This window comes from Adiantum capillus-veneris, chromosome 22 (genome assembly GCF_014529385.1).
Source record: "Adiantum capillus-veneris isolate H3 chromosome 22, ASM1452938v2, whole genome shotgun sequence".
NCBI lineage: Eukaryota > Viridiplantae > Streptophyta > Polypodiopsida > Polypodiales > Pteridaceae > Adiantum > Adiantum capillus-veneris.
In genome coordinates this window covers 60,315,190-60,340,414 of record NC_140952.1, presented here as the reverse complement: position 1 = coordinate 60,340,414, position 25,225 = coordinate 60,315,190, and the positions used below count along the sequence as shown (strand labels likewise).

At 42.5% G+C, this 25,225-nt stretch overlaps 2 protein-coding genes across 3 annotated transcripts in view; both read right to left on the bottom strand.

The window, feature by feature from the left end:
• Nucleotides 1–5,881: 5,881 nt before the first annotated feature.
• The window catches only part of LOC147429444 (putative choline kinase 2), a 62,057-nt gene continuing 42,713 nt past the window's right edge, over nt 5,882–25,225 (bottom strand). For both annotated transcript variants that reach the window (XM_086495696.1, XM_086495695.1), the window contains exons 5-6: nt 6,847–6,998; nt 5,882–6,764 (exon numbers count right to left, since the gene is read on the bottom strand). In XM_086495696.1, the coding sequence (XP_086351822.1) occupies nt 6,651–6,764; nt 6,847–6,998 (266 nt within the window). In that variant the 3' untranslated portion in view covers nt 5,882–6,650. The remainder of the gene's footprint in view (nt 6,765–6,846; nt 6,999–25,225) is intronic.
• LOC147429445 (uncharacterized) lies at nt 14,586–16,574 on the bottom strand. The gene is made up of 3 exons (XM_086496090.1): nt 15,820–16,574; nt 15,093–15,642; nt 14,586–14,864 (listed from the first exon to the last, which is right to left on the bottom strand). Exons 1-3 carry the CDS (start codon nt 16,572–16,574, stop codon nt 14,586–14,588), a joined length of 1,584 nt encoding a protein of 527 aa, XP_086352216.1.

Here is a 25,225-nt window from a genome sequence, read left to right as displayed (position 1 = left end):
TGTAACGCACCTCTGTATGACGTGCACTGTATACTCTGCACTTTCAATTTGTGACGTTTCATTGCAAGACGACATGTTTAACTATTTACATTGTTTTCTTGTAGCTTGACTCAAATATCAACCTGTAGATTGGACAATTGAAAAGCAACAAAACATTGCAGGTCAGTAAAGCACCTCATTTATTGTTGCAACTCATTCATGCTTTATCTATTTGCTTGTTTTAGATTTTTTCGCATTACTTCTCATTTTCAGAACTATACACTCAATGTCAATCAACATCTGCACATGTTAGTTACACACAAACTCTTTGCATACGGTTGCTAGCCAATGCATATGATGTATTACAATACTGAATACACAAGTAGTGAATGCATGTGGTGTATCACAGTAGTGAATTGACCTTGTACACCTTTACTTTAGATCTAAATAATTGATACCATACTAGGCGTCTAAATATTGATGCCATATTAGGCGTCTAAATATTGATACCATACTAGGCGTCTAAATATTGATGCCATACTATATATGTCCTAGTATGAGGTTCTCAAGACCTCGAAGATTATAGTCCAAGCGTCAATAAGCTAGGGAGCAAACTGGATCCAATTTGAAACTAGCTTACCATATATATGCTAGGTCATGGTTTAAGATTGGAGCATTCAATGTGGCATCTTTTCTCACAATGTAGAAATATGTCTCTCTTGTGCGGTAGCATACCTCACGTATATGCGATAAACGAGGTCGACAGACAAATAAAATAGACACTCCTGCTTCCCTCACTTCTGTATTATTGTTGGACACTTTGCCATCGGAGTGGCAACAACAAGACTTAGCGGCATTGCATCTACAGTCCATTACCAGTTCAAGATACCAACCACGAATCAACAGTATCCCCTCTCTATTCATGAGATCGATGAGCGATATTTGGACATGAAAAAGGCAGATATTATAGTTATAAACGAGCTGTTCATGTTAACCCAAACGACTTTTTACCTTATCATAAGACAAAATATTAACGTAACAACCAATACATTGGCAGATCCCTTCAATAACAAATGTGTTTTCTTGCTCGGTGATCTTGCCCAACTACCCCTAGTTTGTAGTTATACACGGGAGCTTTGTAACACATGCCATATCAAAGCTCGGTCCACTGTCTACATGCAACTTTCTATAGGATATCATGCTTTGTAAGACATGTAAGGGCGGACCTGAATTTCTTCAGTTCTTGACCATTATTTGTAAAAGAAAACCAGTTGTAGATGAGATCTATTGTAACTTGGATGCACATATTATAGATGAAGCACATGTGCATGACTACATCAACAAATCCACTATGATAATCTGTACTCACATATCAGGCGTCCAATACTATAACAAACTTGCCTTGAATAAGTTGTACAATCAAACTGACATTACAAAAGTTGAAATGAAAGACGAACGGAGGCAACATAAACGTCCTTCAGTAGTGCTTCTAGACCCTAAGTTCAACAAGCTAGATTCAATCGCGATTGACATGCATTGCATGATCATTGAAAACATCGACTTGACAATCGGTGTGGCAAATAGTGCAGCATGCATTGTCAATGCCATAACACAGAACACATAAGGTGAAATTACATTTATCACTGTCCTCATTCATTTACCGAGAATAAGAAGAAAGGCAAAACACACTCGACATCCACCTTCAAAAATGCGAGCCGACGTTCTACGCTACCAACCATTCCATGGAAGTTTTCTTCTTGGAATACTTTTCATTTGCAAGAATTTAGCACGTATACTAGAAAAAACCTTCATCAGTAGACAACCTCGCTTGGATATAATATTAACTGTAACCATCCCTATAATCTCTAATAATTAGTGCATTTAACTTTGTCTCCTCACATAAACATTATAGTGTTTTTCAAATGTATATCCCTTGCACGCAGTGCCATCCTTGTCAAATTAGTCATGCTCTTGTTCCCTTCAATGCTAAATACTAAATATCAATTTGCATATGTCCTGTTATATTCTATAGATGTCATATAGCAAGCCCCTTGTCAAATTAGTCATGCTCTTGTTCCCTTCAATGCTAAATATTAAATATCAATTTGCATATGTCCTGTTATATTCTATAGATGTCATATAGCAAGGCCCACCAAGCAAGACTAGTTATTAAATAAATTTGATTAGAAAAATAGCATAAGTTGATAAAAATTCATTATCATAGAATCGATTCTTTTTCTTAAACCAATATGTAACAGCTTTTGGATCGCTGGCAGGCTGTTGGTGACTCTCTCTCTCTCTCTCTCTCTCTCTCTCTCTCTCTCTCTCTCTCTCTCTCTGTGGATTGTTTCCTACGACGTTAAAACTCTCTTCTTCTCGGGTGTGTGTGTGTGGGTGTGGGTGTGGGTGTGTGTGCTAATAAAAAGAGAAAAATGGTATAACCTTTCTATCACCCATGTGTGGTAGATTGGTTATGCCATTTACCTCTTGAATAACAGGTCTTGAGTTCAACTCTCCTTGTCGGCTAGATCTTTAAGGTCTCTTGGGATAGTTTCCTACGACGTTAAAACTCTCTTCTTCTTCTTCTTCTCTCTCTCTCTCTCTTTCTCTCTCTCTCTCTCTCATATCAATGCCCATGTGAGAATGGAACAAAAACTTTATAAGTACATCCCTCATCTCGTCACATAATGTCCATGGAGTGATGAGAGAGCGACATTGAATGTACTGAGCCTCCAACTCTTTCATCCATCATGCCCTTCCATTGTGGGGCTATTTGAGACACGTATTCACACAAAATTAGGGTTTAATGTATTTGTAGTGAATAAATTTACAAAATCTAGGTTAGTTTTCAAGTGTACCTTGAAGAACCAGCATACTTTTACAAGTTTTGGTGTAAATATTTGGCAATTCTTCAATTTTTGATCTAAAAATTGGAAGAGTTTTTATTGTGCCCTTATATATTTGAAATGTTTGCAAAAAAACCAGAGTTAAGTGTATTTTAACCAACTAAATTGCAAAATCTCAGCTAGATTTCAAGCTTGCCTTGAAAAAAAGGTGAAAAAGTTTGCAAGTTTTAGAGATAAATTCTAAAACTTTGGCCTAAAAAGCAAAGAGTTTTTATTGTGCCCTTCTTTACTTCGAGTATGATTTTTTTAAGCAAGTCCAATAAATTAGTTTGATTAGGAAAAATATTTTTGGCAAGCCCTATTTGAGACCTCACATGCTGCATGCTTATGTTGTCCCACATGAGACATAAGCAGTGCCAACATGACTCCGAGAGCATCCAATTTTGTCGACTATAGAATAGCGACGCGTGTAGGTTCCTAACACAAGGTTTTCGCTTAGCATTTGCCCGACGTGTGGAATCATGGAGAGCTTGGCATGTCCTACTCTTAGGTCTTCTTCTTCTTTTTCTTTGTACGATTCATGGTCTGTGTTTATATGGACACAATGTTCCTTGATGTGACACGAGATGGCCTTATGGTGGCACCCGTACATGTACATGGTTATGGATTAGGCTTCCTCGTAAATAGCCTTGTGAGTTGGTACGGTCCGTTGTGTTTTCTCCTCATGAAAATTTCTCCGCATGAGACTTATGTGTTGGCATTGGTTTTAATCTATTAACACTTGTGAGTATTGCTAATAGTAAATAAAATGATAAAGTATCAGAATAGGATTTGTGTAGAAAGAAAAGGGGGGTTTTCTTTATGACATTCAAAAGTAAAAGTAGACCCACTCTCCAAATCTCCTTAAAGAGGAAAAATAGTCACCCTTCATTGGATAGTGTTGATGCTTCTAGGGCTCATATGATCTCTCTCTCTCTCTCTCTCTCTCTCTCTCTCTCTCTCTCTCTCTCTCTCTCTTCGACGCCGCACGTAAGGATGTAGTAGATTTTTAACAAGTGCACCCCTCCTCTCTTCACATAGCATGTCCTTGGGGTGACGAGGGAGTGATCTTGGATGTACTAAATATCCAACTTTTCTACATCTATCATGCCCTTTCATTTTGGGGCTACTCAAATCTACTGTTCATAAAAAACATAGGTTTACTGTATTTTTAACCATCTACAATTGTAAAATCCTAGATAGATTTTAAGTTTACCTTGAAGAAAGCTAAGAAAATTTTGCAAGTATTAGTATAAATACCACCAATTCTTCAAATTTTGAACATAAAAACCAAAAGAGTTTGAATTGTTCCTTATTTACTTTAAAATTATTTCGATTAAAAAAAAGGATTTGGCATCCTCTTTAAGATCTCTCTCTCTCTCTCTCTCTCTCTCTCTCTCTCTTCCCCCCCACACACACACACATACACACACATGCTCTTTAATTTTGGGGCTATTCGAGACCCATGTTCAATGTTTGATAAAAAATGGGATTAATTGTAGTTTTAATAGGCTAAAATTGCAAAGTCTTAGCTAGATTTTGAACTAAGCCTGTAAACAATTCCCTAAATTCTGAACTTTTATGACCATTGATCCTCAAAAAGTAAAGTTGAGCTACCCTTCAATTGGCTTTCAAAATAAAAAGTAAAGTCTACCTTTAAAAGAAAATGTACAATCAATTCTTTTCCTTGTAAGTTAAAAGGTTAAAAGTTGAAGGTTCACAAGTTCCAAGCTTCACAAAAATGAGACACATGAAAGGCTTCTTTGGCCTTGAAAATTTTAAGTTGCATTATATATAGTATAGAATAGATTGCTGCCAAGTTTTAGGCAACAAAACCAACATTGCAATCGAATCGAGGCTCTTCCTTCCTTGCTTCTTCCTTCAATACTGTGTCTTTTGTCCCTTTGAGTTTTGGTCGCAAACTTTGTTTTCTTGAATTTTGTTTCTCTGAATGAATATTGGAGAGAGAATCCTTTTCCTACATGTGCTAGCTCAACGAGAATGTGTGACTGTCATGCTGCCTATCAATGTTCAATGCTTTCTGCCCACATTTTGTGCTGAAAAGCGCCCAACATCATCCCCCTTTTTTTTTTTGAAAAGAGGGGGGGGGGGGGGGGGGGGGGGGGGGGGGGGGGGGGCCACAAAGGAGGCACGCACATGGTGCCTCACCTTCTGCCAGCCCGTCTGAACCTAGCCAATGCCAATAAAAAGAGACAACAAGAAGATATTTGGCTTTAATTGCATCATTCAATTACTAGATTTTTGCTGCAAATAATGCTCTGTAGAGTACCCTTAATATGGTTCTTATCATTGGATATGCCTCCATACTTGAGTTGAAATTGATAACCACTTGTAGTAAGGCCGGTGTCACACTGGGCCCGTCTGCTGGGTTGGCTATTATGCAAGTCTTGCTTTCAGCATCATCATTAGGCAAGTCTGTCGCGCGTCAGGAGTTTGAAACTTGTAAGCTCGACCTTAAAGTTTGGCCAGGGAGTTGAAGTCGGCCATCTGATAGCCCATGTCCGTTCTGCAGGTTATATGCCAACCAAGCAGGGGCATGCAAGTACGTACTTGCATACAATGCATTGAGCAATACGTTAAAGCAAGAGAGGAGACAATAGTTCCCTCATCACTAAACCTCACGTGAGCTCTATGCTAGAAAGAGTCCGATGGAAAATGCCCTTACATCATGCTGTCTTCTTTTGAGCATAGCTTGAGCAACTTCTGCATCAAAGATGCGATACGGTGTAGTTTTGTGATCTATATATCCCATTGCGACTTTACTTTTGTCGTTAAGCAATGCGGCTTGTATCCCCTAGGCTTTTTGTAGTTAATTCTTGCTCTTCATGTAGGAAGCACAACTTCAAACACTGGGATCTTAGGCAACCAATTCAAAACAGAGGGTGTTGTTACCTTTAAGAAAATGTTTCATTTTGTCAGTTGCAGCAGTAAATACTTTGATCACAAAAATGAGAACACAATTCTCCTCGTTTTGTTTTGAAAGAATCAGAACAATATTTTTGCAAGAATCAAAACTTTATCATTTATCCCAAACCAAACCTTACAGCAAACCAAGATGGCTATTCCCCATTGCTTAAAGAGGCTGTATCCGACCTTCCACCTATACCATCCAATGTGAGGAACTTCAGTTCTCAACTTGCTTCTATTTTGAGACTGTCTTACAAGCAACTTCAGTCCAAAAACAAGCTTCATTTCTGCCTACAGCCACGAGCACTCTACCTCCTTGATTCTGTCCTGACCCCTTTGAAGGGGATGGAAAGAATCATTCAAAAAAAGGTTAAAACTTTACAGTATGAAATTGTAATGACAATAGCCCACAGCGAGGTTACATTGTGTTCCACTTGTGGTGATTCGCTTGTAAAGTCACTCCATCCTTTCACCAAGATCATAAAGCTTCGAATATATACTTCTCCCCGTTGCTATACAAAGCACTCCAACACTTTTTATCGCTCGAGAAGAGCTTTACCATGAGGAAATTTTAACTTTCAGGGTTACTTTGATGTCATTTAAGCCGAGCATTCTTTTCAAGACTTGAAAACAATGTGGAGGGTCTTTCCTATTTAGCTGCTTCCTTGCAGTAACAGAGAGGAATGTGCCAAAGCAGTCAGTAAGACCTCCCGCCCCCCTTTTCCCTCCGCTTTCTCCTTGCCCTTCATCTCTCTGTCCCACCACCACTACCACTATAACCGTAACAAGTCTTTCGTAACAGATAAAAGTTTTATTACAAGTTGCTGAAGAATAAATTAATGCCTTGCCACAATACCATTAGTATGTAATACAACCATCTTTCAGTAGAACAGAGGGTTTGGACTCAAAATAAGATTGAAACCTCTGTCTTGAATATTCCAGGTAATCAAAATCGATGTCTGAAAATGTTGCCTGCAGAGATAGCCACAGGAAGTATCATTTAAGTGATCAGTTGTAACATATATGTGGATGGAAAGAAGGTAGAGAGACTTACCGACAGAATTCCCCACAAACCCCAATGAAGATGACTAATAAGCGTGTAGCTTTCAACTTCCTCCATGAGTTCTCTAGCTCTGGGCAAAGGTGTAATAACAGCTGATGAAGATGTCAAGTATGCTTCAATAAAGTGACAGCGCTCTTTATAGTCTGCATATTTAAACCACTGAACATGAGAGGCGACTAAAAGAAAAAGCATACTGTTGTACTGCTAGTGTTTGTTTTGGAGTTTTGTGGCATGTTGCTGGATCCTTCTGCCGGTAATTGAGTTTTCTTTTCATGAGCTAATTACCAATCGATACAATTTATCTCTACACCTTGTCTTATGCGGGAAACAAGGAGATTGAAGCTTTGTTTCCTCAATCTTCTCCATTTATAGGTGCATATTGAAACCTATGATAAAACAATCAAAACTAAAGGCACCACTCATATATTGACTCCAGGTATCCCTGACAAATTAATGGAATTTATAGGAGGGATACCTATCAACATTGCATTTTAAGGAATTTAAAAAACTTGGGAGGCAGTTCACAAAGGATGATTGTCTAGGGCTGGAAAAGAAAAGAATCGAAATCTGAAAACATCTTATTGAAAACAATGAAGACCTTAATGAAAAATGATGTGATATGGAGGTGATACAAATGAGACAAAGAAGATAAACAGAACTACGTAATCTCAAAATCCAGACGATATCACAGTCTTGGGCATGCATCTCTTAGAAAGAAAAAGCACTCCAGTTATGTGCTATGATAGCACACACATACTTCTACTCTTAATTATCATAGCACAAGCCTAGAAGGCATATGCATTAAGGTCCAGCACTTCCACAAAATTGAGAAAATGCCAAACTTCAGAAACTCTCTCATAGTGCAGTATGAAACATGTGTAATAACACTAAATAGCGTGTCGAATATAAACATAAGATTTTTCCTAGGACAGAAGAATCGTTGTCAACCCGAAATCCATGCATCGACTTTTTTGAGAGACATTGTGTTTAGTGTATGGAGCAATCATATGGACCTTTTAAGGAATTTTGAACTCCAATATCACTCTTTGAAAAGCACATTAAAATGCTGAAAATTTGATGCATTTCCCACTTCCAAATTGTTTTAGTGGTCAAAAAGAATGTGGTCGCTTGGTTCATCAGTTTTCCCTTCTAAATACCCCTTGCCAGGGTATTTCCTTGCACTCCATAGAAAATAAAGAGACTCTCACAAGACGCTTGGTGAGAGCCCATCTAGTGTAGAAAAGTCTACGAGGAAACTAACCAAAAGTGAGAAAACTACTGAAGATTGAGTGCTCCTCCATGCAGACTCGAGAGACCAAAAACCAAGCAGAGAAACTGAGCAAGCACAAAAATGCTGGCTTCTAGAAGGTCCTCTAGGCTCCTGTACAATACGTACACAAGAAAAGACACAGTGAACCAAGGGACACCATGTAGTCGTAGTTGTCAACAATAACATGATTGGAGATTCTGTGAACACACAACCACAACACAACCATGTACATGCTATTGCCTACCACCTTGAAGGGGAGTGTCCCAGCAACACAACAAAACCACAAGCGTCCTTATAGGGAAAACTTTAGAACTCTCCACTCCAATGATCTCTCATGGTTGTCAACACTATGACCAAAAACAACACAAACGTGAAGGATGATACAAAGCTTGAGTGATGAATTGCACACACACTCAAAAGAAGACCTCATGCATACACTCACGGAAATCAAAGCAAAAGAAAAAAATAGAGAAGACCAGATTGAGTGATGCTCTCCCAATAGTAGAGAACTTTCCTTTTGTGCAAAATCCTAGTGCGCATGTAGGAAAATTTGCACTTCTCATATGCTCCCAAAATAAGCATACCTTTGTGCCGATTTTGAGGTATGCCATATGATAGCTCAAATAGCATGCCACCTAGTTATGCTTTCACCCAGATGCATTGGACTCCTCTTGTGCGGATAGAGAACTCATAGTAAATCTTGGTAAATTGCAAGTCATGAAATTAAACACACGACAAGCATGAAGGTCCAAATCACACTTGCAATTCACGTTGAGAGGATGTGAGATCCTGCGTGCATTTTCCAAAAGACCACAGGTTTATATGAGGGAGGCATCGGATGGAAGACTTGCACGTGGTTATGCATCTTTGGGAGTGCTTGAGGACACACAATTTCAAGAGCCAAACACAACACTAAGGTTATTTATACACAGGTTAATTTGACTTCCCTTTATGGAGCAGAGATTTGGGGTCCTAGCCTTTACCAGAGGAGGAGGGTGCCTTTGGCAGGATGTAAGGGACCTAAGAGACCTAAGAGATACCATTATGATAAATGGGAGCATCCAGATAGGCCATTAGTGTTGATGATTGCACTCATCAGTACTGCATGAGACTTTAAAGCGGAGCTGGGGGCTGCTCCAGTGTCTTGTTGTGGTATTAGTGGCGTTGTTATGAGCTGGGGGCTGCTCCAGTGTCTTGTTGTGGTGTTAGCGGTGTTGTTCTGAGCCATGTCTATTCTCATCAAGATATGGAAGCTATCACAATAGAGACATCCCCGTTTAGCACTCATCTACTCCATGCACCTTGCTAATGAGGAAGCCACCCACTCCTATTAGGCAGGCGTGAACCTCATCACACAATTTGAGATTGTAGATGGGTCAAGTTGAAAATATATGTCATGAGAAGACCCTATATGCCGGATGCGAGAGAGAGATCCAAAGCCTTTTTCCTGAAGGCTTTGGACCATCGCGTCAGATGAGGACCAGAACTTTCTTGGGCTCTATTAGGCGCCATAGACAGACTCAAGAAATAGGAGAGCAGCAAGCCCCAAAGTGCCGCCCTCACAAACTTCAGTGCTACTCTAGCAGCCAATACTTCCCAACCCACTGATCTACCGTGCACTAGACTCCGCATTAGAGCCATTGCCATTTGTAGATTGAGACGTTTGCAACCAGGAGATCCATGTTCACAACTTCTGCAGCATCTCACATTCGAGCCATCACTGCCCACAATCGGAGGAACCATGTACGACAACTTAGCAATCTCTTCCTCTCGACCCACACGGTAACAAGATATTGCACTCGACAAGGACGACTCCTACAAAATGCCATTTGTCATACAGCAACTTACAGCCTAGAGTCATTTAGAGTCTCCTCTTTTCATCATAGCTAGGATTTAGTTCACAGGATACTTCAACTTCTACACATTTTGTGATGAGAAACTGTCATCAGTTGTACTTTACATTACTACTCACCCCGAAAGAACTCTAAGCTCCTGTGCAACTGCGAGGGCTACAAAAGCAGATGAAAGCTATCAAAACAGACTCAGCTATATGCCATTGTGCTAGTGATCCTTGGGAGTTCCAAGCCTCCCTTGTCTATAAATTATGTAAGACAACTTCCATGCTGATTTATGAACAAGTTCTCTTTTTAGAAAGAAATATAATCAAAATCCTTCCAAGAGGGGAACGGTCTTAAGATATCTGGTCCTCAACATTATATTCACTACTCATTCTCTTAAGGTTCCAATTTTCTTTTTATGTCTTTTCAATAATGATCATTAATTTGGAAGATCTCCCACTGTACAACAAGACTATGTTTGCATGATATAAGAGTGCGCGCATGATATTTAAACATCCTTATACTTGTGATAATATGGAAAAGTGCTGTATCAGTTGATGAAATATGACCATTTGACAGGAAAGAAGACACTTTTGTGCACATTCGACAAGAGGGAAGGCCCCCCATCTTACCTTGGCAACATTGTTGTAGCCAATGAGGCATATTTTAAACTAACAGCAGGATCTCTTTGGTATTGAAAACAATATAATCTATATAGTTGTAACAAACCAATTTGTTATCTAGGTTTCAAGCAAAAAGCATGGACAAGAACTTAGAAAACTAGGTGGTTTCCTTAAAGGAAGCACAAACCTGGAGATGAAAAGAGAAAGAACAAACCTATCCAAAGGGCAATCTCAGAAACTATGAACCATTTCACAATTTCAAATGTTAGAAAAACATTTGAAGAAGTACGATCAAAAACTGCGTTTCCAAATTAGATCCTATAGATCAGCCTCAAAAGAATATACCTAGATGAATCCAGGATGAACCCAGATTCACCCTGAACGTGCAAGGTATAGACTCATGGTAGTCACCAACAAGATGATAACCATCAACTCCATCATGGGTAGTATTGACTAAACACTATGACATACCCACTAATATTGTCAGTGCCCAATAGCACGTGTAGAACACACACACGCGCACGCGCGCGCACACACACACATCACTTTCATTTGTGGCTTATTGTTCTAAGAATGGATACTTGCTGATATTTAACACTACATGGATGGTAGGTATAAGTTAAAAGGTTTTAAGTAGAACATGGATAACAACTGATAGGTTCATTGACACCTATAATACGTATTCAAGGCTAACGAATCTGTTATCTTGTTTATATGGATGCAAGTGAGGACTCTATCTTTACTTAGGACCTTTTTAGCTAAGCTCCTGTCCATCATTGTCGAACTTGGCCTCTTTCACTTCAAAATAAGTTGTTCTTGACTATCTTATGTACAAAACACTACAATGATACCTCATTCTCACTATGATATACAAAAATGACTCAAAAACTAAGTTGGTTTTGTGATATAATTGTTCTTTGTCTAAAGCCAGCTATCTTTTGAACTGTTATGTTCTTTTGTGTATAAGTATAAGTCTTAAAACAGCAACACACACGTCCTAAACACAAGGTTCTCTCACAAGGCTAGGAACCCGGACGTTAGCTTTGGAGATTTTTGTCTATAAGCTTTGATGGACCGTCTGTCTATAATTCCTTGTTAAGTTGACAAGTGTTAGTTTGAGTTTCCTTGTCTATATATTGGATTCTTGCTCACAGCTATTGTAGTTTTTAACTATGTTGATTTTAGGTTGCAGGTTAATCCAAAATTACTTACCTTTGTGTAATTATTTCGATTCTTATGATTTCAAGAACATTTTACCTATAAACGAACTACTCTTGGATGAACGGTTTGTTTGAGGACTATCCATAGAAACTGATTAAAGCATGAAAAACTTCTACGACTCGCTATGAACGGCATCCATACTATTCTCTACTGGCCAACAAAGCCTTAAAACTCCGACTGGAGTATAATCCTCTCTGTTAACATTGTCACTTGTAGCTCCGATGAGACTCATGGATTTTCTAAAATGATACAGCTCTTTGGCTTCAGGCTTGACTATTCTATTCTCATCAACTTGGCTTAGTGTTCTGAGAATGGATACTTGCTGATATTTAACACTACATGGATGGTAGGTATAAGTTAAAAAGGTTTTAAATATGATATGGATAACAATTGATAGGTTTGTTGACACCTGTAATATCTATTCAAAACTTACGAATCTGTTGTCTTGTTTATATGGATGCACGTGAGGACTTTATCTTTACCTAGGATCTTTTTGGCTAAGTTGTTGTCCATCATTGTCATACTTAGCCTCTTTCACTTCAGAATAAGTTGTTCTTGACTATCTTATGTACAAAACACTAGAATGATACCTCATTCTCACTATGATATACAAAAATGAATCAAAGACTGAGTTGTTTTTGTGCTAATCATTATCCTTTGCCTGAAGCCAGCTGTCTTTTGAACTGTTATGTTCTTTTGTGTATTAGTATAAGTCTAAAAACAGCAACACACACGTCCTAAACACAAGGTTCTCCTAGAAAGCTGAACATCAGGACGCTGGAAATCTGGACGCTGGTTTTGGAGGTTTTTGTTTATAGGCTTTGATAGACCCACTGTCTATAATTCCTTGTTACGTTGACTAGTGTTAGGTGGTCTTTCCTTATCTATAGATCAGATTCCTACTCATAGCTATTGTACTCTTTGACTCTGCTGGTTTTAGATTGCTGGTTAATCCAAGACTACTTACCTTTGTGTAATTATTTCGATTCTTATGATTTCAAAAACATTTTACCTATAAACGAACTACTCTTGGATGAACGGCTCGTTTGAGGACTATCCATAGAAATTGGTTAAAGCATGACGATTGACTATGAAAGGCATCCATACTATTCTCTACTGGCTAACAAAGCCTTAAAACTCCGACTGGAGTATAATCCTCTCTGTTAACATTGCCCATCACCTCAACATAGAACAGAAAGAGGAAAGGGGTAAGAGGGCAGCCCTGTCTGACCGAACGTTTGAGCATGAAGCGATCTCTTCTACCACCTGCCAACAGCACCTGACTGTGTGCCCCTCTGTAAAGAGCTGACACACCTCTGATCGAGGCATCTAAGAAACCCATCCTGCGTAGAGTGCCCTTCAAAATGTCCCAGTCAACTCTATTGTAGGCCTTCTCAAAATCGAGAAGAAGTATCACCAGATCCTCACCACGGAGGTGCGCGAGAGCAGATGCCTCCCAAAAAGTAAAGATGTTGTCAAGGATACTACGCTCCTTGACAAAACCTGTCTGTGTTCCATGTATAATGCTCTCTAGAAGTGGCTGAATCCTCAAACTCAGCCTCGACAAGATTTTTGTAGGCTGAGTTGAGGACGGTGATGGGCCGCCACTGTCGAATCTCATCCAAGGAGCCACCCTCACTGGAAATGAGGTAGATCAGACCCTCACTCATGCTCTTAGGCATCTCTCCTGTGTGCAGGATGTACTGAAAAGCGCTGCAAAGATTTGAGCCAAGCAAGTCCCAGTACTGCAAGAAAAAAGCTAGGAGTCAAACCATTCTCAGCTGGACAGCTACCACGGGGAAGTGCTCTGAGGGACGCGTGGAGATCCTCTAGTTGAAGAGGCTGCTCAAGCCTCTCGGGTATCTCCTCAGTCACAAGACAAGGCATCTGCCCCCAAACCCGCTCCCTCCATGCATCCTGAGCTCTGACTGAGGCTCTGCTGACAACAGGTCACAGTAGAAGTCAGTAGCAACTACTCGCATGTCCTCTCGCTCTGAAGCAACTGACCCGTCAGGCCTCCTCAACTGGCTGACCCTGCCATGCGTATGTCGGGGTCCCACTGTCTCAAAGAAAGCCCTTGTCACTGTCACCTACCCAGTTGGGTCCATAGTTTTTTCATGCGTCTCACTCGGGCGCGTATGGAAGCCCGATATAAGCCCGATTCAAACCCCCCGAAGATTCCATACGTGGAATACCATACGGCACTAAAAAATTAGTGTATATATATATATCTCATAACAAATAGCAATTAAAATTAAAACAGTAGACTCTACAGAGTAGCCCAAAGCCACATAATGCATTAAAACATCATAGAAAATGTAGAATCTAGCTAAATCAAGGAGTCGGGAGCCGAGAAACAGATCAAGATCTCTAATCAATAGATACATCAAGGAATCATGATCATACTAGATGGCAAAATATGGAGCCTCCAAAACCAACAAGACTGTGTACTGAGTACTCCAAAATTCAATGACAAAACATAAATAGAGCCTAGAGGGTGGAGTCCAGCCGCTTGATGCTAAATAGTGAATCCAAAACTTAAGTGGAGCTAAGAGGATTCAGGACCGAGGCTAGAGCAAAATGCAATGAGCTCTAACTCTCATCAAAGGCCACCTCCTCATCATCATCCTCATCATCACTCTCATCATCCTCATCCTCATCCTCATCCCAAGCCTCATCCTCAGCAACGGAGCATTAAGTCCCAATATCACTGGGCATGCTAATCGGAAGAGACTCCGTAACATCATCAGTGCTCTGTGCAATAGCCTCCTGAATCTCCTACAACTCAAGCAAGCGCTCCTCATCCTTCTCTTTGTTAAGCATCTCCAATGTCACCTCCATTCTCTCATAGCCGCGCTCTTTGATCTTGCATAAGAGCCTCACGTTGGTGTGTATGTAGACAAGCTTCTCGGTATGAGCAGGAAGTAACCTATTTCTTCTCTTGGTGTGAATGAGAGAGAAGGTGCTCCAATTTCTCTCACATGGAGAGGCACATGTCCCTTGAGAAAGCACCTTAAGTGCAAGAGTCTGCAATGTGGGCGTGCAAGCCCCAAAAGTCTCCCACCATTTTACACCCTCTTGCATTCTCTTTGGATCCTTTGCAATAGGATGAGCAAATGACTTTCTTTCAGTGAGGAAAGTGTCCAACTCATCAATGAGGGTACCCTGCATGGTCAAATCACCCTTGGTATACCTGTCCAAAAATGTCATCCACCCGTCATGAACCTCACTGTCATTGAATTGCCCTCTTCCTTGCCATATAGGATGCAACAAGTATCCCATAGCATGCAATGGTGTGTGCATCATATTCCATCTATCAATGCATAGGTCCTTGATCTCTTGCATCCTTGCCGCATCAATACCTTGCATGTTTTGAATTTGCTCAACCATGCGATCCGTAAGCTCATACACAAGCCCCATGGTGGCTCCTTCCCTATCAGCCAAACGAAGTATCTTCAAGATGGGAGCACAAATCTTCAAAATCAACTTGGCCTCTTGCCAAAAGGATGCATTAAACACGATGTCCGAGACCACTATGGCCTTTGCAGTCCTGGATGCCTTCATTTTCACAAATTTTGCATCAATCATAAGCCTACGCACACCTTGCATACATCTCTCATCCACAAGACTAGCCAACATGATGAAGTAGTAGGCAAATCGAGTGGCCGATGGCTTCAACAATTCCTTCTTGCTAAGCATTCGAAACAATGCCAAGACAGTGGACTTCCTTGTGACAAATGTGACAACCTTTGTTGCATCTTCAAGAATTTTTGCAATCCAAGGGAGCTTCCCAATATCCTCAAACAAGAGGTCCAAGCAATGGCATGCACACCTCGTGAAAAAAATGTGTTTCCAGTTCTCTTCCACCATTTGCCCGGCCCCAACACAATTAGTTGCATTGTCCATGCATACCTGCACAACATTGGAGGGTCCTACCCCAATAATCACATCCTTAAGCTGCTTGAAAATAAATTCTGATGTCTTTGTCTCCCCAGATGTGCCCACAAATTTCAAAAACACAGAACCATGTATAGAGCATGCAAGAAAGTTAATGATAGACCTGCGTCTAGTGTCAGACCATCCATCACATACAATTGTGCATCCATGTTTTTTCCATTTCTCGCACACACCCATGATCTCATGACCAATGCATTTGACCTCATCATTTAACTCTGTGGTGCGCAAAGCATTGTATGTGGGAGGCACATAAGATGGACCAACTCGTCCAATTGCCTCGACCATTTCCAAAAAGAAAGGACTCCGCACTTTCCATTCAGGAATGTCCTTTGCATAAAAAAAACTGAGCAAGGCTTGATCTGCTTGCTTGCGTGCTTGCAAGCTAAATGCACTTGCCAAGGGCCCTTGTGCAACCTTCCTCTTCTTGCTCGAGGACCCCACATTTGATTTGGAAGCCAAAGTCCCAGTGGCACTTACATGAGCACTCCCTAATGCATGTGTACTCATTGAGCCTGAGGCAGAGGCATTAGCTCCCAAATCATCCACCAAGGCATCTACAAATGCATTTGGGTCCTTCCCATCATTCTGTACATCTACATGCAATCTTGTGACCACCTCTTTGACGTCCTCTGGCACACTGTCACATGGGCCTACACCATGGCCAGAAAGGGACAATAAATGTGCACGAATACGGGAGGGACCGCCGTCCCAAGTATGCCCACAATACTTGCATTTACATGTAAATTGCCCTTTCTTTTGAGGCTTCAATTGTTCTACATACTGCCATTCGGGACGCTTCACTCGACCCATATGGATTCTGCAAACTTGCAAGGTGCACACTGCACAGTGCAAACCTTGACAAAGTAGAGGCCTCACGAGTAACGGACGGCGTAGGTGAAGAATCAGCCGCGCACGGGAGAGTGTGTGGGCACTGGGTAGGGCTCCCGGCTCGCGGTCTCGAGTCCTCTCAACTCTCAAGCTTCGATGGGGACTCTCTGTGCAGAAACGGCAACGCTGCAGGTTTTTAATAAATCGCGCAGAGGCGTTGTGGGCCACATTTGAGAAATTGGGGGTTTTTTGCCAGCGCGTCAAAAACTGCCTTGCTCGCGTCCGAAAACAGCTACCATGCGGCAACCATGCGCACACGCGTGAGGAAGCCCGATTGGGCAATCGGACGAGTCTGGAAAAAACTATGGTTGGGTCCACTGAGATGCCTGTCGATGGAAAGCAAACTCATGGCGCCTCTCCTCTGTGCTGGCGAGCCTACTGCAACTGCTCCTCCAACCAGGGACTGTCTAGATGCTGCTCCTACATCCTCTGCAAGGAAGCAACGCCTCGTCGGAGACACTGCTCCTCCACTCTCGTTGCAGTCAGGCGGACCGTAGACTTCTGGAGAAATAGCCGACTAAGCTGAGCAAGTCAAGAGGCCACTCTGTCAACTGGAGAGTCTTGCATGTCTAAGCCCTCTGTCCAAAGAGCCACCACTCACTCTCTGAGCGCAGAGTCCAACAAGACCTCTGGGATGCGTAGCATTGTGCTCCCCCTCCTCTGTCTATTTGTCACTATAAGGGTCACTGGTGCATGGTCCGAAAAAGAAGTCCCAGCCAGAATGCAAATCTGTCCCACCCAAGTCACAGAAGTGGTCACTAGTGTAGAAGCGATATATCCGAGATAGTTTCACTCCTCCCACTTTGCGGTCCGAACGAGAGAAGGCCAGGCTGTCTGGGGGCCTCACAAAGCTAGAATGTTGCCACACATCTAAAACCCGCAGTCATATATAACCTCTCCCAAGCTGTCTGAAAAGAGACACAAGGGGAGGCTGGACAAGCCCTTCTTTCCTGGGATTCCTGTCACTCTTCAAAAACATGATTAGGAATCGACACGCCCAAGCGTACTTGGGTTTGTGCGACCGCAACAAGCAAAAAAAATTCTTGTGATTCTTGTGGTTCTTTCCTTGAGTGATACAGAACACTGCCAAAGCTCTGATACCAATGTTAGGTGCAGCGGAATGATTGTTTGCGCTTTGCTCAAGATGAGTGCTCTGAACTATGCTCAAGGTTCCTTTTGTTCTTAAGGAAGGTAGAGCTTTCCGTTCTTAATGAGAGAGTGCAATGATCACAAACAAAGTGAATGGACACTGTGCGTGAAAGTGTATGAGACTGAGAGATAGAGAGAGAAGAGAATATGACACCAGAGACGTAAAACCCTCCTCCGAAGGTCCCACTCTCGTCGGCAAGAGTGGTCTACTATTGATTGCACAATCTCGTACAAATGAATGCAAGTGACTGATGCAAGTCTAGGCTATGTCGACGATGTCGACGGTGATGACGAAGTCGACCTAAGGGCTGAAATCTGCAAATCTTCTATCTGCTGAATTTTGACTCTATGTCGATGACGATGTCGATGGCGACGATGCGACGACGACGCGCTGAAAACGCAGATGCTGAAATCTGCGTTTTCCGGGCTGAAACTGTAAATCTTGCGGAAACTGACCGTGCGGCGAGGAACTGCTGCGGGAAGGTGAGATCTGCGAAGTTCGGGACTTGATCTGCGGGTACTAACTGCTGAAAACTGAAAACGCTAATGTCCCTTGACTTTCCGTCGCGGTAAAGGTGCAAAACGCCGGGGCTGATCTGCAACCAAAAACGCTAGGGCTGAGTTTTGGTCCTGCTGCTACCGTGGTTCTGCAAAATGCAAAACGCTAGGCTGATCTGTTGATCTCTTGCAAAAACGCTGGGGCTCTTGCTGTCTACAGTAGCCGAGGCTGATCTGATGAGGAAAAACACTAGGTGATGCTGGATCTGCAAAACGCTAGGTCTCCTGGGGGTGTCTGCTGAGAAGTTGCTTGTTGAGCGTGGAGCTCCTGCTGCCTCTTCTGCCATTGAGTGCTAACTTGGGTTTGCTTATATATTTTCTTAGCAAAATTGCCCTACCTACTTTTGTTGGAAAGTCACTTAAATTAATAAGTGAAAATGCCAAAAATAGGTAAAATAGGCTAAATGCACTGGAAAATTCCCCTGATGGAATCTGATGGATTCTGATGGGAATACGGATGATCATGCTGTGTGCAACCAGAGGATATGCATCTACACTAAGTGACTGGGCATGCACGGTCTACGAATAGACTCACAAAAGTGCCAGATCACTTCTAATCTAGATTGACTGGACTGACTGAACCCTGATCATGCTGTAGCTTGTCCACGGACACATAGGGTTCCATGTGTCACGTGACACTGCCAACTCAACTCCATGTACTGTAGTATAGCTACCTCCAATCCTGTCAGAGGGGTCCTCCAACATGTTGAAGTCACCCCCAATGCACCATTGCTCTGCCTGCGGCAGAGACTCTACAATGTGAGACCAAAACTCTGCACGTGCAATCTCCACATTGGGTGCATAGATGTTCAGGAAGCCCATGAGGCAACCCTAAACCTGCATAGTAATCCACTCAGCCCAGCCTGGCACAATAATCCCTTTGCCCACAATGGCCCGCTGCTAAGAATCCGCAATAGTCAAACATACCCCTCCCTGGATGCCTCCAGATCCGAATGCAGCTGAAACCGGCCCGTGGGGCGATAGGGTTTGGCTTTCACCCAAAATTCTTTACTTTAGTTTAGACACACACACACACACACAGGGTACTTTGCAAAGGGAGCCTACAACGGGAATTAACACTAAAGCACACACACGGCTTGGAAGCTAGAATGCTCCGAGCAGACGCCAACAACTTGTAGGCCCCAAAATTGGCGTCCCTTTCGGTATTTCTTTATACTTAGAGAGGGTAAATTACAAAGTAGAGTCCTGAGAATTCTTTACCTGTGTCCAGCTAGATACCACCTGCTTTGGCCAAATTTTGGGAGCATAACAATCCCAAAACTTGCGCGAAACCGATTCCCCCGCTCAAACTCACTTCCACTGGCATAAACCCTCTGATTCCTGCCCAAAAACAGTAAATTCAGCACGCTGTATTTACTGGTTTTTGCCCTGTTTTCAGCCCTAAACAGTCCCCGAATTGTCCTCTGTCAGTGGGCACTATTCCCAATGGATCTGGCGTCCGTATGGCTGAAAAACAGTCAATTTAGAGCGCATAACCATTGCTGAATTGCACCTGTACGGTGAGGTTATCACCCTCACCGGCGCCTGCTCTTGGAGTAGCAGTTAGCTACTTCTGTTCCTGCTCAAGGAGGCTCTTGCCTCATTACAAAAGCATAAAACCACACAGCTGTACATCAGTCAAATGAAGAGCCCTCTTGTGGGGCATCACATAACTGCACGTAGGGGAGAGAGAGAGCAGTGTATAGTGTGCAGGTCATCAGTCCTAGCACCACACTGTACATAGAGAGGAAAGGAAGCACTCCATAGCTCTTAACCTATGACAAAAGCTGAAAAATGAGCCCTCCCAGCTACAAATTCAGCGCCGCTTCTTCATGCAAGAGGAAAGTGCACAAAAATGTGCCACTTGGCGAGATTACAAGCATTTTCCCGTTTCGGGGTTGCCACCTAAAAATCTCCCAACTGGTTGCCCAATTGACTTCACGGCAGAGTTGTAAAATGTTCCCCTTGTCATTCCGAAGGTAATGACGCGAACACATTTCAAGGCCCAAAGTAGCAGTTCCCTAAATTTTAGGGGATGCTTTCGTTGGACTCTCCCTGGTCATCTGACCATCTATCCTCATTGGGACCGCATCCAAAAGTGCAATGTGGCCCAACTGTCGGATACTTTCCTTTGGTGATCCCACCTTGGCTTTGTGCCTTTATTGAGTTCACTTCTTAGTATCCACCAACTTGCTAATTGCGACGGGGGGACCTACATGATCTTGAACTGAGCCTAAACATCCTCTTACTATACGAATTCCAGTGCCGACCCACTTCTCGTCTGCGGGTGAAACTACCGTTCACATTGGCCAAACAATGTCCGACAATTTGCAACTTCAAAAGGAGAATCTCAAAAAGTTAAACAAAAATCATTGGAAAGAAACCAACAACTAAGGTTAGCAGTTGCCACGTCCTCGTGACATACCCCCCTCTTGAAATCGCAAACGTCCTCGATTGCATACCATAAATACACACCATTGATGATCTTGTGTTGTTAGCACTCTTTTATCATCGCATGTATCCGCAAGAAAGGTCGTAACACATAGATACAAATGACTTAATGAGACCTTCATACTTTTGTCATTGCCTTCTATTACACTGAATTCATATGTACATTTGATGTGCTAGCTCTATCATTACCCCTCCTTTGCACACGTTGGGTTGGGGCATAAGTAGGTTGAAACCCAAAGGCTTCAAGGTAAAGCTGCTACATTTGGTGACTCTGACAGTTCATGCTCTTCCATCCACTTTGCATCCATAGGTGGATAATTCTTGAACTTCACCAAGTAGCGTCTTGCAACCTGTCCTTTAACTTTTCTGTCCTTATGTGCCAAAACTTGCTCAGGTACAAGATCTCATCAAGTTCCTCAACTTCTGGCTGATCCTCATCTCGCATATCTTCTGGCCCATCACCCACGAAGGGTCTTAGAAGACTCACGTGAAACGCATTATGAATCTTCCATGCATCAGGCAATTTCAGCCTGTAAGCCACATCGCTGATCTTGTCAAGCACTTGAAAAGGCCCATAGTAACGCATGCTGAGCTTAGGAAATAGCCGTTCCTTGCCCTTCATCTTCTTTAACCTTGCCTTTTCAAACCTTAACAGAACCCAATCACCAGGTGATAGTAGCAATTCACGACGGTGACGATCAGTAGCCTTTTTCTGCTTTGCCTAAGTCTTCTCCAAGGCAACTTTAATTTTCTTATACATCTCATCCATGTTCTCAACATATCGATCTGCCTCAAAGATCTTGTCGTTTGTATGCAAAATGGGAGGAACCTTTTTACCGCCTTCAACAATCTCAAAAGGTGCCTTGCCTGCGGACAAATGCACCGTATTGTTGTACGCATACTCAAGCATAGGCAAATACTGTTTTCACTTGCCCTTGTTATCTGACACATAACATTTCAGCAGATCTAAGACAATAGAATTAGCCTCTTCTGGCTGTCCATCAATTTGTGGATGAAATGAAGACAAGAACTTGAGTGTAGTGCCCATGTTCTCAAACAATCCTCTCTAGAACAAACTGGTCATGCGAGGATCACGATCACTGATAATCGATTGTGGCATATCATGGTACTTACACACATTGTACATGAGCAAGCGTGCCATCTGATCAGATTTTATCTTCTTCCTAACAGGGATAAAATGGGCCTGCTTGTTGGACCTGCAGATAATGGTCCACATACCATCATTCCCTGTTGGCGTTCTTGGAAGATCAAATATAAAGTCCATAGCAATGCTTTCCCATGGCTTATCCGAAATCGGCAGTGGTTGTAACAGCCCAAGTGCCTTTTGCCTGTCAAACTTGACCTTTTGGCAAATCACGCATGCTCGCACAAAGGCATCCACATCTCTCCTCAAGGTAGGCCAATAGAAGAATGTCTCTACCGCTTTAATTGTCGCATCAATACCACGATGCCCTGCATACGGTGGGACATGACTCTCTTCCATGACCTTATGTCGCAATGGCCTAGTGACACAAAGTCTGCCATGCATCATTATAAAATCATCTCTAAGGAGGTAGTGCTCATGATGTTGCCCCTCTTGTAACTATTCAAAGATCCTTATAAAATCTTCATCAGTAGCATATTGTTCCTTTATGTCATCTAACTCATGATGATAAGGAATTGACACAGCTGAAATTTGTGGCTTCCTTGATAACGCATCAGCCACAAGATTCTTCTTGCCTTCCACATGCATAATCTGGAAGTGGAACATAGAAAGAATGTTTGCCCATCGCATATGCTTTTCGGATAACTTTGACTGTGTCAAGAAGTATCGCAAGGTCTGATGGTCTATCTGGACAACAAAATCAGCACCTAAGAGGTAGTACTTCCAGCTACAAAGCGCATGAATGACGGCCAAGAGCTCTTTCTGATAGACTTGCATAGTCTTCTCTGGCCCTTGCAAAATTCGGCTTTCATAAGCTACTACCCGTTCATTTTGCATTAGCATTGCTCCGATGCTACTGCCACACGCGTCACACTGGACCACAAATGACTTCTTGAGATTTGGCAAAACAATTATTGGATTTGAAGTCAACTTTTCCTTTAAGAGACTATCTCTTTTTGGGTCCATCTGAAAGTGACCTCTTTCTTTTGCAAAGCGTGAAGAGGTGATGCTATCTCTGCAAAATTCCTGATAAACCTTCTATAGTAGGAACACAATCCCAAGAAGCTTCTGACATCGTGCCAACTTCCAAGTCTTCAAGTCTGGCCATGTCTTAATAGCTTCGACCTTTGCGGGATCCATTCCAACACAGACTATGTGGCCAAGAAAATGGATCTCTTCCAGGAAGAATTCACTTTTCTTAGGATTGACAGGTAGCCTGTGACTACGCAGCTCTTCGAACACAATGGTCAAGTGACGCCTATGCTCCTCTTCATTCTTCAAATAGACTATCATGTCATCGAAGAACGTCCCAACAAACTGTTGATACGAGCAGAAAATCCGGTCCATCATTCTGTTGAACATGGCAAGAGCATTTGTTAGCCCAAACGGCATCACTAGAAACTCATAAAGACCAAATGTCGTTCTGAACGCAGTCTTGTGCACATTGTCTGGCATTATACGAATTTGATGGTAGCCACTCTTAAGGTCTATCCTGTTGAAAATTGCAGCACCGTCTAAACGATCGAGAATATCATCAATTCTAGGAATAGGAAGCCTATTCTTGATGGTATTCTTATTCAACGCACGGTAATCAATACACATGCGCCATGAGCCATCCTTTTTCTGCACTAGGAGCACTGGGGAGCAAAAGGGTGAAGAACTATGCTGAATCAGCCCCTTCTCTAATAACTCCTCAACCTGGCCCATAATCTCTTTCTGCTGCGCCGCACTAACCCTGTAGGGAGGTCTATTTGGTGGGCTACACCCTGGCACCAAATCTATCCGATAGTCCTCAGGTCTCTCTAGCGGCAATTGCGACGGTAATGAATCAAAGAAACAGTCACTAAACTCTCGCAAAAATGCTGACCTTTGTTTATCTAACACAGATAAATTTGACTGACAATTATCTGAGACATCACGTGCAAAAATCAAGTACACAGAAAGATGATTCTTTATTACAGAAGTGATAGCAGATGCAGATACAATAGGGACAGACTCCCCTTTGAGCTTTACATCCAAAACATGAGTTTTGCACCTATGCTGAAGGGTGATCATCTTGCCAAAGGCATCCAGCACACCATGCACTCTGAACATCCACGAAATTCCAAGTAGCACATCGCACCCTTCCAATGGCATGATATAGAACTCTTCTGTGTCTACATATGACTGAATATGTAGACGCAGCTTTCCAATAATGGGAGTGACACACTCTGAGTGGCCAGGACGTGTCAACCCTGCCTGTGCCGTGTACCCCATCTCTTCAGCTCTGATGCCCAGCTTCATAGCTAACTCTGGTGAGATAAAGTTTTCTTTGGCACCTGGATCAAAGAAGATGAGTGCCCTCTGATCTCTAACTTTACCCCTTGCTCTGTATAACTCGCTGGCATCTGTATTGGGCCTGTCACCCACCATATTTGGCACCAAACCTGCCGTGGGTTTAGGCTTCTTGCCTTTCTGGTCCTCTATCATCTGAGTCGGCTGGTCTTTTCTTTTGTGGGCAATTGGTAGCGAAGTGACCAGGCTGCTCGCGTATAAATTATTTTCAACCATTAGGACCTTCTTTTCCTCGAGCGACTTGCGCACAAAAGGCTTCCTTTTCTGTTTCTTTGCCTGCGCACCAGAAGTCCCGGCTGAATCCTTGTCTTTGGTGGCCTTTTTTGACCCTTGTGACACTTCAGGAGCCGTTTTCACAAAGGGCTTCTTCGCTGAATTTTTCTTTTGCTGCCTTCCTTTCTCGTTGCTCAGAAACCCCCTGTCCTCTCCTTTCAACAAGGCAAGACCAATGTTAGCAACTTCCATGAGTTGGGTGAGGGTAGCCACTCTGTTCTTGGTACAATAGTCCCGAATCCCTTTAGGCAGCCCACAACAACACTTCTCTATCTACTCTGTCAATGGCACAAATCTGTAGGAGGTCACTCAGAGTAACGCTTTACAAAACCTCCGATTGTACTCCAGCAAGCTCTTGCATGTAGCCGAAGTAAGCTGGTGCCAATCTATCATGACGTCGGCTTCAAATTCATTTGACAGCCAAGCAGATGCAAACATTTGCTTGAAGTAGACCCAAGTGGCGGGTGCCTGTCCTTGCATTAACAATGTCGTCCACCATGTAAGCGCATTGTCCTTTAAGAAAGTGGTAGCTTTCCTGAACTTTACAGCTGCACCACCTTCTTTGTAAGCTTTCGGCTTTTCCAGTGTCCCCAAATTGTCATAAGGAATAGTCTGCAACATGGCCACTGTAGTAGGCACCATC